Source organism: Microcebus murinus, chromosome 15 (genome assembly GCF_040939455.1).
Source record: "Microcebus murinus isolate Inina chromosome 15, M.murinus_Inina_mat1.0, whole genome shotgun sequence".
NCBI lineage: Eukaryota > Metazoa > Chordata > Mammalia > Primates > Cheirogaleidae > Microcebus > Microcebus murinus.
In genome coordinates this window covers 43,055,036-43,067,744 of record NC_134118.1, presented here as the reverse complement: position 1 = coordinate 43,067,744, position 12,709 = coordinate 43,055,036, and the positions used below count along the sequence as shown (strand labels likewise).

General features: G+C 36.4%; 1 protein-coding gene across 2 annotated transcripts in view; it reads left to right on the top strand.

Annotated features, from left to right (window-relative positions):
- Nucleotides 1-12,709, top strand: part of HHIP (hedgehog interacting protein) — an 89,284-nt gene that overhangs the window by 42,755 nt on the left and 33,820 nt on the right. For both annotated transcript variants that reach the window (XM_012783800.2, XM_012783799.2), the window contains exons 5-6: nucleotides 11,457-11,608; nucleotides 12,011-12,184. In XM_012783800.2, coding sequence (XP_012639254.2) covers nucleotides 11,457-11,608; nucleotides 12,011-12,184 — 326 coding nt within the window. The remainder of the gene's footprint in view (nucleotides 1-11,456; nucleotides 11,609-12,010; nucleotides 12,185-12,709) is intronic.

Sequence of the window (12,709 nt, the reverse complement as noted above, 5' to 3'; positions counted from 1 at the left end):
CCCAAAGGAATTGTTTGCTTTTCTAACAAGATTTATGCAATATTTGTCAATTTAATAAGTTTTTAAAACTATTTATGCTTTAAGAATGGTCCAAAGAAAATGTCTGTAAGAGAGTGAGAGAAGAAAAACTTGAATTTCTCCAAACACAAACAAATAATATTTTCTTTATTCTGTGGTATCATCTAATCTACGGAGATACATATTTTTTGATGGATATGCATGCATATTCTCATGCATTCCTTGAATAATCTTATACTCTTCCTTAGTTTGTAATTCTGTAAATTGAATCCAAATTCAGTATCTTTTTTTTTGTTTATATAAATATGTGTAAAATTAGTCAATATTCTGATGTAATTTTCACAGCTGGTTATCACTATGAAAAATGCACATTTTTCTATTATAACACTTGGAAGTGCATTTTTACATAGGGTTTGTTTTTGGTAGAGAGACTATCATTGTGGTTTGCCATCAGTATTATTAGAGTGCACACAAATGTTAAGGCTTAATTGTTTCTCTCATCCTTGTCTTTGTTTACTAAATAAATTGCTTTATGTTTAACTTTGGAGTATACAAGCACTCTCTATTTTTTTCAACTAAAAAATTATATTCCTACAATGATCTAATATGTATGTTTTAACTCTAGAATAAAAATTCAGATTTCCTCAAGCCTTGCAAATCATTCATTAATAAACCAGTGGTAAAACACCACCTAAATCTCCTGAAAAGATATACACAGATCTTTATCAAAAGTATGTGGTGAGCCTGGTACTAAATATAAGTATAAATGTGCCTTTTCATGCCTGCAATTTTCTGAAGTCCAAAAGTTCTTTGGATGGCAGGCAGCAAGATAATACTTCCTGTCCATAATTTACATGCATTCCTCATCTGATTAAAATGCAGGGCTTCACATTCTCTAATTCAAAATCACATTCCCTTCTTCAAAATCTTATTATTTTACAGGACAATTAAATGTGAGGATAGTTCTTACCTCTCTGTCCACTGCAATAGCTGTATCTTTGATTCAAATACCACCTTGGAGTTCATAAAGTGATTTTACATTCACTATCTTCTTTGATTATCTGAGCAACTTTATGAGATGGTGTCAAGATATTTACCAAGGAGTTTTCATTTGCCTCTCTCTCCTGTTAAAAGACCAAGTAAGGTTCATAAAAAAGATATTTGAATATTCTGCCTTTTTCTTTTCTTTTCTTTTCTTTTTTTTGTAGTATTAGGTATATTAATTTTTATGTATGCTGCATCTAAAAATTCAGTAAGAAGTACCTCATCCCTCATGTTTAACAGATTATTTATTTAGTAGTTCTTTTAAACCCTTGCTTAATTCACGAAAAGATTGTGAATTATTGAAAGGGACAAATATGATAAAATTTTAAAACAGAAAGAAAAACAGAGTTCAATAATGATGGAAAGAGAAAATAAAAGAAGTCTGTAGGGAAGTAGAAATATTCCGCGGTGCTCATGGCTTGCAGGGGTGGATTGTGCACATCTCTTAACACCACCACAATAAATAACATCAAGTTGCCAATTTGAAATTGGCCATGGTGAGAGTATTTACACCACAGAAATTTACACAAATCAGGACTCATTTTTTCCCAGAGGGTCCGTTTTACCAGCACAACACTGCCTTAAAACCTAAATTAACCTTTGTGTTAAAATAACTGAGCAAAACACTTCATTATATCCCACATTAAGCTAAAATAACATCTATAAGTTAAAATAACTGAAAGATAAGCTGCATTTTATTCCCCTATAGAACTTCAGAAACTTAAGTAAGACTGTTTTCAAAACCGCCTCAGTTTATGAACAATGGTTGCTGATAAGGGGATGCATCTATTCTTCGTTTGTTCACTTAGGAAATATTTGGTGGGGCCGGTGTAACACAATAGTTTACATTATTTGTGTTCCGATCGCAGACAATTCCTGCTTTGCCAGTTTTAGTTGTGCATTTTGGGCAAGTTACTCAAGACCTCTCTCTATGCCTCTGTTTTCTTATACAGAAAATAAGGATAATAATAAAACAGTATTAAACTCTACAGTTGTTATAAAGTTCAAACAGAATGATGCTTGCAAGTTCCTTAGTGCAGTGTCTGGCACAGAGTAAAAGCTCAGTACATGGTATTTGTATTATATACAAGAAGGTACAGTAGGTGAAGTTCTATGTCAGACACCAGAAACACCAGGATGTGGTCCCTGCCTTCAAGCAGCTTACAGTCTATAGGGAATTGTTCTAGTTCCTAATTTACATTTCTGACATTTTGTTGTGTGTAACAATGTAGTTGGCCAATATTTTACCCTTTGACAGTTTAGAAATGTATACTTTTTAAAATCTAAGGTCCAGCAAGTATTAAATCTGTAGGTTGTAATAGAAAAGGTTAGTGAAGTTACAAAACTTTTTTTACTGTCATATCTGTTTTCAATTCTCATGAATATTCTTGTAATTTTTTTTAAGCTTTTGTTAATTTATTTTCAATTAGCCTAAATGCACAGAATAAGAGCTTTGCTTTCTCTGAGTGTTGCCAACATTTCTGTAAATTTTTTTCAATCAAAAAAAGTGTTTGGTGCTAGAATTTCGTTTTTGAGAAGAGTTTATACTTTTTGTAGGCTTATTATTTTTGTTACTTTATTATTTCAAATAGATGTTTTGCACAGTTTAATTTTATATGAAGCATTTGTCTTCAAGAAAACTGAACTTTGGAATACTACAGATATTATTAACATTTGGCACAGATTGAACCAGATAGTCCCTAGTGTTCAAGACATTCTCTGTTATTATATTAGATTCCTTGGGTGCATATATTAAATTTTTCACAGCAGATGACCGCTGCCAGGGCAAGGTAAAAGGTACAAGTCAATCCAATATCTAATATGCCATAATGTATCAAATGTCACAGTTCAAATAAGTAGAAAGCCTATAGAGGAAAAGGAAATGTGGATAAAATAAATTTAATTCCATTTGACAAATATATATTTTATATAAAACAAGTCATATACATATGTACATAAAAATGTTGTGAATATAATAGTTTTAAGTGTATAACTGAGTATGTGTATACATTTTCCTCCATAGTTGGAAATGACAAAAGAACATTAGTATATGGAATAAGAAACTATGAAGATGGAAATTCTAGAAAATAACTCCTTCTAATATCTTTGCGCTGAATAGGCTATAACTTAAACCTAGTGTGACTGATTTATTTTATCTGTTTGAATAGAGTGGATAAAAAAAAATTGTTGTGATTTTCAGGTATCTGGTCTCCATGTGGAACATGTCTTATTCTCCCATTTCTACTTTTTTAGTCTGGGTTTGCACTTGCTACCTTAAGAAGATAGAATGTACAATCCTAAACACAGATTTGACATGTACCAGTTGCTACATACCAGAGATTATATACCCCATGAGATACTTTCTAAAAATTCCGAATTGCTGGGTATCTTCTAGCAGCTCTTTGACTTCATCTGAAGCAGTATAGATTTCTTTGTCACGTGTGGTGGAGGTGAGCTAGTGTACCACCCGCGGCTGAAAATTGTACATACGGTCACAAGCCAAATAAGGATGATTCAGTCAATGACAGACCATGTATACCACAGTGGTCCCATAGGTTATAATATTGTATTTTTACTGTACATTTTCTATGTTTAGATACGCAAATGCCTACCACTGTGTTTCAGTTGCCTACAGTATTCAGTACAGTCACATGCTGTACAAGTTTATAGCTTAAGAGCAACAGGCTGTACCATAGAGCCTATGTGTGTGGTAGGCTGTGCCATGTAGGTTTGTGTTAGCCCACTCTATGATGCTCACCTGATGACAAAATCGCCTAACGATGCGTTTCTTAGAACATATCCCCGTTGTTAGGCAAAGCGTTATTATACTTTCTCAGAGAAATGAAACAGTGAGTAAACACAATTAAGCAGAAGAGACAAGTTGAGCCTCAGCATTCACTTAATTGTAGTAATTTGTAGTAATTAAAAGAAGAGCCAAATCTGAAAAGTAGAGGAAATTTTAATGAAAGGGGGAGAATTAGTATTAGAAGTGATAAGTCCTGAACATATTTGTGGCTGGTTTCATCATAAGAGAACAGTGTAGGTAAAAACAAACAAACAAACCTAAAGAGTGAATTAAAACACAAGTTATTTTATGTCTTTCCCAAACTTACATTTAGGAAAAAATGTTTTAGGAGTAAGATTTGTATAAATACAAGAAAGACTACCGAATGACACCAGGTATTCTTTGACTTCTTTGGTAGACTTGATCATGATCTCCTCCTCTCTAGAAAGGAGAATGGGCTCCGTAACCTTTCAGGTGTTTTGTGACACCGGATGAGATTGTTTTTTCCTCACATCAACCAATCCTCCCCACACCAACTGGGTGTCCCATAGTACAATGCAATTCAATCCTGACACTATCAGGATTTAGCTCCAACACCACAGATTAAGGATTCGGTCCCACAAGACTGTTTTCTACTTCAGATACCAGCCACAAATAGGGTGCCCAGGTTAACCCACATATCTGCCCAGCTGACTACAAATTTGAGGGTTCCCACAACCCCCTTCAGGCTCAATAATCCACTAGAACGACTCACAAAATACAGGAAAGTATTTACTATGACTGGTTTATCATATAGGATACAACTGAGGAGCAGCCAATGGAAGAGATACACAAGCAAGATATTGGGGGGAGGGACTATACAGAGCTCCCATGCCCTCCATGGGTGCCACCCTCTCTGAACCCCATTGTTTAGGGCTTTTATGGCGGTTTCAATACATATTAATAGATGTGATTGATTAAATCACTGGCCATTGGTAATTGATCTCAACCTCCAGCTCCTCTCCCTCCCTGGGTGGGCTAATGCTCTCATCATGTGGTTGGTTCCTTTGGCTACCAGCCCCCATCTTGAAAGTATCTAGGGGCCCACAAAGAGTTAGCTCATAAACTCAGGTGTGATTAAAGGGGTTCCTTATGAATAAAAAAAGACACTCCTATCACTCAGGAAATTCCAAGAGTTTTAGGAGATCTGTGCCAGGAACTGGAGACAAAGAACAAGCATATTTTTTATTATACCACAGAACCGAATCATGCAACCCCTCCTATAAGCTAACTCAGGTCCTCAGGGGATTGACTCCTCTTTTGAGACCAAATAAGCCTTTTGGAACTACTGAAAAGCAGTGCTGCTGCTTCTTTTTTTATTTATTTTTTATTTTTTTTTATTTTTCATCTTCTGGCATGAAAAGCAATGCTTCTTATCTATTGCAGGAGTTGCAAAGAAATTAATACTCTACAATTTACAAACAACATATAAGCAAAGCAAAATAATGCAGTCTTAATGAGCTTAAAATGCAAAGATTGTCCTCCAGTTAGTAAAATGGTTTGTGCACATTTAATTTTACCTTCTCTGTATCCCGAATACCCATGTGATTAACATGGGAGTTTTGCTCTTAATTGAATTCATATATAAAAGTGTCACATGCCCACATTTTATCAAATGATCTCCCGCTCCCCCACCTCCTCCTGAAGGGTGTTTTCACTTCATTCTGAAGAATGGTGGTTATTCTTTCAGTGCTGGCGGCCATGAGAAAGAGCTTGCTGTGTGCTTTTCTTAGATATCTCCTTGTGCGTTTACAGATGAATTTCACTTGTCTCCTCTTCTGATGCTCATAGGAGGGCATGGCCAAAAAGGTACAAGTCATACATGCTTAGGATGCTTTTTTTAAAAAAACAGATAAAAATATCCATGTAGTAGGCAAATAATCCCCCCCCCCAAAAAAAAGATGTCCTCGTCCTTATCCCTAGAATTTGTGAATATGTTACCTTACATGGTAAGGGGGAATTAAGATTGCTGAACTGCACACAGGGAGATTATCCCAGGTTATTTTGGTGGGCTCCATGTAATCACAAGTTCTAAAAGTGGAAGGGGGAGACAGGAGGTCAGAGTGATGTGATATGAGAAGGACTTAACCCACCATTGCTGGTTTGAAAATAGAAGAAAGATGACACAAACTGGGGGAATGCAGGTGGCTTCTATAAACCGGAAAAGGAAAAAAAAATGGCTATCTAGTAGGGCCTTCAGAAGGGAACTCAGCTCTCCTGACACATTTATTTTAGCCTGTGAGACCCATGTCGGACTCTAACCTACGGACTAAGATAACAAATTGGTGTTGTTTCAAGCCACAAAGTTTGTGGTAAATTTTTACAGCAGCAATAGAAAACTAGTACAATCTGGACTTGTGTTTGAACCAACAATTCTCAAACAAACCTGTTTTCCCATTTCTGGACAGCAAATGGTTCCAGTCTAAGAGAAAGTTTAGGTTTGCACAAGGAGGAGCCCATGTTCATCCTCTTTTTCCTTTCTCAGTGTGTACCAGCAAAACGTCAAAAGAAATTAATAAAGGAAATGTGAAAACCTGCCTTGTAGTTAAAGTATATACTTTATAGAGAATTAAAAATACCACCACTGTGTTCTTAGCTTAATTCTTAGAAATTCCTTCAGTATTAAGAGACCAACAATTTTACTAGAATTCTTCATTCATACCTGTGTGCCTGTGTCATATACATAAAATAAATTACAAGATGGTCTTACAATTTGTAGAAACTCTACCTAATTCTTCATGTAATTTAGGTTTCGTGTAACCAAGCTTTTTTTTCTTTTCCTTAACCAAGTTTAAGAGTAGAGAAACCTCAAGGGCTAATATATGAATTAACCTTTGTATCCAAAGTTACCAAGAATATGGTTTTACCCTCTTTAACACTTGTTCCTCAGCCATGCACACTTCTAATAGTGTAGCATTGTTCAACCTCTCTAAAATTCCACACCATGAAAAAGTAGGGTAGGAACTAAACAACTAAAAACTATACTTGTTGTCTGTTTCCATATATAAACTCCTTGAGGGCAGGGATTTATTCTTATCCCTAATGTCAAGTGTAGTGTCTAACATATAATAGGTACCTTAATAAATATTTGTTAAATAAAATGTTAAATAAAAAAATTTTTGCTAAGGCAGCAACAAATAATATCTCTGACCAAGTATCACATTATTTACTTTAATACGTTCCACTGCTTTCTTAATCCCATAGGGCCGTGTGTTGTGAACTACTAAACTTGAAGTCAGCCACTTGCCAAAAGGTCACTGTGAAAAACGATGCAAAAATGAATAATAATGCTTCCAGTTCAGTCTGTCCAGTCCTGTTTCCTAAAATATACAAGTCAGCATTCCCTGAAGGAGATTAAGGCAAATTTAAAACAAAAACAGAAATCATAAAAAATTAATTTTAACCACTTTGAAAGTGTGAAGAATATGTTGTCTTCAAAATAATATCACTATGAAAGACTGTGCACCACAATTTCTCTTAAAAAAGAAAAAATATATACTTTCTGTTATCATCACTTTATGATTAGCTATTTCAAATGGATACTTTTTTATTCAAAGAAGAGAAATAATCTTAGTGAATTGGTCAGAGCTCTGATCTGCTCACTAGGGAAGAATTTATCCCAAAGTTACAGGACTAGTTCTGACCTTGTACTTACATTAAAGTCATCTCTACTCTTCATTTTGGGGTTTTGTCTGTTTTCTGTGGCCCCTGTGAAATTGCTCCTAAGGACTGAGTGACAACCAGAATGGCACAGAGTTAAATACTTATTAAAAGTGCTTGAGGAGGGTTATTTGATTCACTCTGAAAGAAGGGTCAATCTCAAGAGTCTACAGTGTATAGTGACATTGTTTTCCAATTGTTCAATTTGAGCAGTCATTTGTGCTTGGTGTGGGGCTGTCCATAGTTGGTGTCGTATGGGGAGAGCTAGGCAAAGGACAAGTGTGGTTCTCATGGTAGCCTGCGATGCTTGGGTGAGGTTCCACCCAGTTAAAAAAAAAAGCTTACTCAAACAGAGGAAACCCTGAAGTCTTATAAGTCTTGTTTGTAAATTACTTGTTGACCATTTGGCCTTCAGTTTTGTTCTAGCAATGCCATTCCCAGAAGCACATGATACATACAAAGTGTTTCGTATTAATAATGAAATAAAAAGTATAACGTGAATATTTGGCCAAACCACTGCTTTTCACAAAGGTGAGGATAAAAATTTTGATTAATGGCTAACAGTTTTCAAAAGTATAATGTTAGAAATCAGTGTCTTTTTGAAAGCTACGTCTCCCTGGAACCATGAATCTTCCATTTGCCATTCTGTTACTGTGTTTTTCTCCCCCCCCCCCCTTTTTTTTTAAGCCAGCTTGGCTCAACTAATCGCTAGAGACTCATTCTCCCCAGATGCTCCCTAGACTCTGTTCAATAATTGACATTTCTGGAAGGAGCGCCTGCTTTTCATTCCATCTCCTCTGAGCCATCGAGCCACCCATAACGAGGGGAAAGAGTGGGAAGGAGTAAGAAGGAGAAGAGGTAGTTGCATTGGCACAAGGGCTTTATTGATTCTTTCTGCTGAGCCTGTAAACCTGGGTTATCAGCTTTTGAAGCAGTGAAGAGAAGGGAGCTTTTGGTATTGGGGCTCAGACCAAGAGACTGTCAGAGCTGGTATAAAAGGGACTAAGATAATAGAAAGGAAGATCAGGAGCCTGGGAGGTCTGGTCTGCTGGCCAGTTCTGGCTCCCTGCACCAATGTTCAGGCTCTCTGGCTGGGACAATGTCCCGGTGAAGACTATGGTTAAAGCCCTTGGAGGGTCCGGGGGCCTTAAGGCTAGTGGTGCTGTCTCTGACAGTGTGGCTCTAACTGACCTTGGTCCAAAGTTAACCTTTCAGTGCCCAATCAACACATTTCTCCATATAGACCTTGAAAAAGGAATGACCCAGACCTCAAAGATAGGTTTGCACTTGAAAGTTAACTCATGATTTGTCAGTTAACATATTTTAATTAAATAGACAACATAACTCAAAAGGCTGATTTATGTGAAATGTGAGCCTATTGATAATTTTATCTTCTGGCACACCAGGAGTATATCTGTCTTTCCTAATCTCTGAACATTTAGGAGTCCTGTTATACAATTTTAAAAGCTGGATTTGAGAGATAATCTAGGATATTTACATAATATATTAAATTTCTTCATCCATGTCGTGATGAAAGTGAATATTTCTCTGAAATGACTCAAGAGTAGTCAAGTTTCTAAAGCAACCAGAATACTACTTTACACCTGGAAATTGACTTAAAAAAAAGTGAGATCATGTGTAGCGATTAATTAAATGTAAATCCTATAACCTGAAAAATCAGAATTACTGACATTTTTTAAACAGCTTTTTTGATTTATTTCTCAGTCATTCACATCTCATTCTGTTTCCATATTTGGCACTTTGGTAAATGTCAACGAAGCCTCTGATGTCATTCATGTGCTGGTGTTCTCTAAAGTGAACAATTATCTTCTATCCCTTGTGGATTTGTTTAAATCTCTTTTCCCATCTGTCTTTCTACAATGCATTAATTCTACATTCCTAATTCCCGAAAAGCAACCAACACAGTTTTAAACCATGTTGCTATCCAATTCAAATTGTATTTCTGATGATTTGATTAAAAACTACAAAGAACTACTTTCAACAAAAGCTTCTTATAGTGAAACACAAACATTTGTGAAGCGGCCATGCAGTACTTAACCTGCACTCACAGCTTTAGAGGGAAATATATTGGAGAGAGGAATTAATCACAAACTAAATCCCACCCCTGGGCCTCCTTATACAATCCGTCAAGGAGGTTTAAATGTGCAGTGGCTTCTCTACAATCGAATCTTAGTTACACATCCCGGCTTCCAATGCCTCATAAGAAAGCCAAGAGATTTTTATTTAACAAAGATACAAGAAGAAAAACAGCAACATCAAGTCAACATTAAAATCATCATAACAAGGGAATCTGAAAAACAGAGACTCATTCACCAATCAGTCATTATAGTTTCCCCCTTATGATTACAATTAAAATTATATATATTACGATGTGCAGAAAGGTTAACTTTTTTGACATTTGAGTAATGATTTGGCAGTTCTGGGATATTTGCAACCACTTTATTATTTATACACTCTCAAAGTTTGGAGGTTTCTACTTTGGATGGTGTATAATCTAAAAAACAGTTTTCTCTAGGGCAGGAAACAAATCAAATAATTTTCATTAAAAGTGAACTTTTATGCCGAAAACTTTAAATGCTGAAATCTATGTAGAATAAGAACTACAGACAGTTCTATACTTTGCTAGTAACACATGCTGTTCTGTGGGACAAAATCATGAGAGTGTTTGCATTGGCTGAGCGTGACCTTGTGAAGAAGTTGCAGCATTAAAGACATTTTTCTCCTCTGACACTCAGAAGGAATAACGTCGCATGCTTTTTTACATAGGAGATGTTGTGATGTTTAATGGAATAAATAAGGCAATGAACTATGGGCATTTTAGCATTCAATTTCTATGTCATGTTTTTCACCACTGTGGGCAACACATCAGACTGCAGAGAAAGTGTTCCCTGGCTTGCTAGTATATGAACTTTAAGGCTCAGATCTAGATAATTTTAGATACTTTGATTTCATTGTAGAAATTCCTAGACTAGCTGTGGGATAAAACAAAAGCTAAGACCCTATTGAATTTCAACAATCAGAATTAACAGAGAATAAAGATAAAATGCCTTTCTATTTAAGAACATGATGATGTTTTAATTGTTATAGCATTTGGCATGCCTAACGTATACAATCCTTGACATTCATATAATAACAAAAGAAAGTTGTTTGGGATTTTTCTTTTTATTTCCTAGTGTCCCCTTTCCTCTCTAGTATTTCTCCCACCCCTACCTCAGCCTTGGCCTTTAGCCCTCCTCCCACTTCTTCACCCTTCTGTAGGGAAAAACTTTGTGCAGCGAAGGGCTCCGAATAAAAATGCCTCATTTCTATATAGATGGGCTGAGGAGGCCTATTACCTCGCTATGATGAACAGACCACCACCGTTGTGACAACTGATGTAGATGCCTCCAGGGTAAAGCAAAGGTTTACATATTACACAAGCAATTTAACTGTTTTCTAAACATATTGCCAAGACAGTGGGAGTTGGCAGCCCACACTGTGTTTTAGGTTTTGGAGACTTGGATTAGAAGTGGCTGTTGATTATGAACCTTTTTATTTGTCTTCTATGAACTACAAGGAACCTAGTAACCCAGGAAAGAATTCTTCACAGCACTTAAACTTGTCTTCCTTGCGTCCCAAGATTACATACACAAATCACTTGACAAAAGTGGTATAAGACTCTTGTGCATAGATAACCACACTAGACAATTGTCTTGTTCTAACCCTTAAAGAGTTCCACAAAGTGAAATGTTTTATAATCCTTTTTTGTGCAATAGGCAAGGGAGAAAAGAAAAGAGGTTGGGCAAAGATTATCCAAAAGAAAGAAAGAGACTCTTTTGGGGTTCCAGTTGAAACACAATAAAGAACATAATTAACTTCACAATTCTTTGTGTTTTTCATTTGATTGCAGGGAGGAGATGAAAGAGGACTGCTAAGCCTTGCATTCCATCCCAATTACAAGAAAAATGGAAAGCTGTATGTGTCTTATACCACCAACCAAGAACGGTGGGCTATCGGGCCTCATGACCACATTCTTAGGGTTGTGGAATACACAGTATCCAGGTATCACTAAAATGCATCAAAGCATAAAAACTTTTAAATCTAATTCTCTCACCATCTCTCCATGTTTTATTTAGAAGTTATGAATGATTAGCCATAAAATGGCAATAATTAAATCATAATCTCCACCTTGCTTTAAAGCCCTGTATGTGTCTTTAAGAAAAATTGAGGAAAAAAAAATGATGGTTTTGGCACTTTTCCCCAATTATCTTTCAATTTAAATACTACTCTTGAAACTTAGAAAATAATGTCATTTTTTAGTAATTTTTATTAGCTTCCTTTTGACTATATGTTTCCTTGTTTTCCTGCCAGCTGTTTGCATTCCTGTTTGTATGCTATTTACTTTCCCATGGATTCACCTTATATCTTTAATAACCATGGTATTGTTTTCTCCCCACATTGTAGGAAAAACCCCCACCAAGTTGACTTGAGAACAGCCAGAGTATTTCTGGAAGTTGCAGAACTCCACAGAAAGCATCTGGGAGGACAACTGCTCTTCGGCCCTGACGGCTTTTTGTACATCATTCTCGGCGATGGGATGATCACCCTGGACGATATGGAAGAAATGGATGGCTTAAGGTAAAAGACTAACAGTAAATAGGTTCCCCCAACGTTAAAATGCTTTCAGTGCCAGAAGGAAAGACCCGAGCCAGCGAGTTAACAACCACCTTTGAATTGATTAAATATTTAACTTTCGTGGTCAATGTCTGCATTTATGAAATGAAGAGGAATTCGGTAATATGCTGATGTAATATTTCATTATGTAATAAACGAGTTACTGTTGTGTAGCTCCGTGCTCGGGGGCCACCTCCGTTACACATGGCACTGAGAGGCAGCGGCCCCTCGTGCTTGATGGTGCCTCTTAACGCTGCAAAATGGGCCAGCAGAGCTTTTTGGGGGACGTAAAATACATAGACTGCCAAAAAGTAAAGAGGACAAATGCAAAAAAAGCAGTGCACTACGGATGCTGCCGTCCTTGGCCACCATCAGGCTGTGTCTTGGTTCGGTCACTCATCTAGAACTAAACTGCCCCTAGGTTTCATTTCCCACCATATGTCGTTTGGAACTTTAATAATCTTGTTTCAAATAAAGGAGTGATTCTTT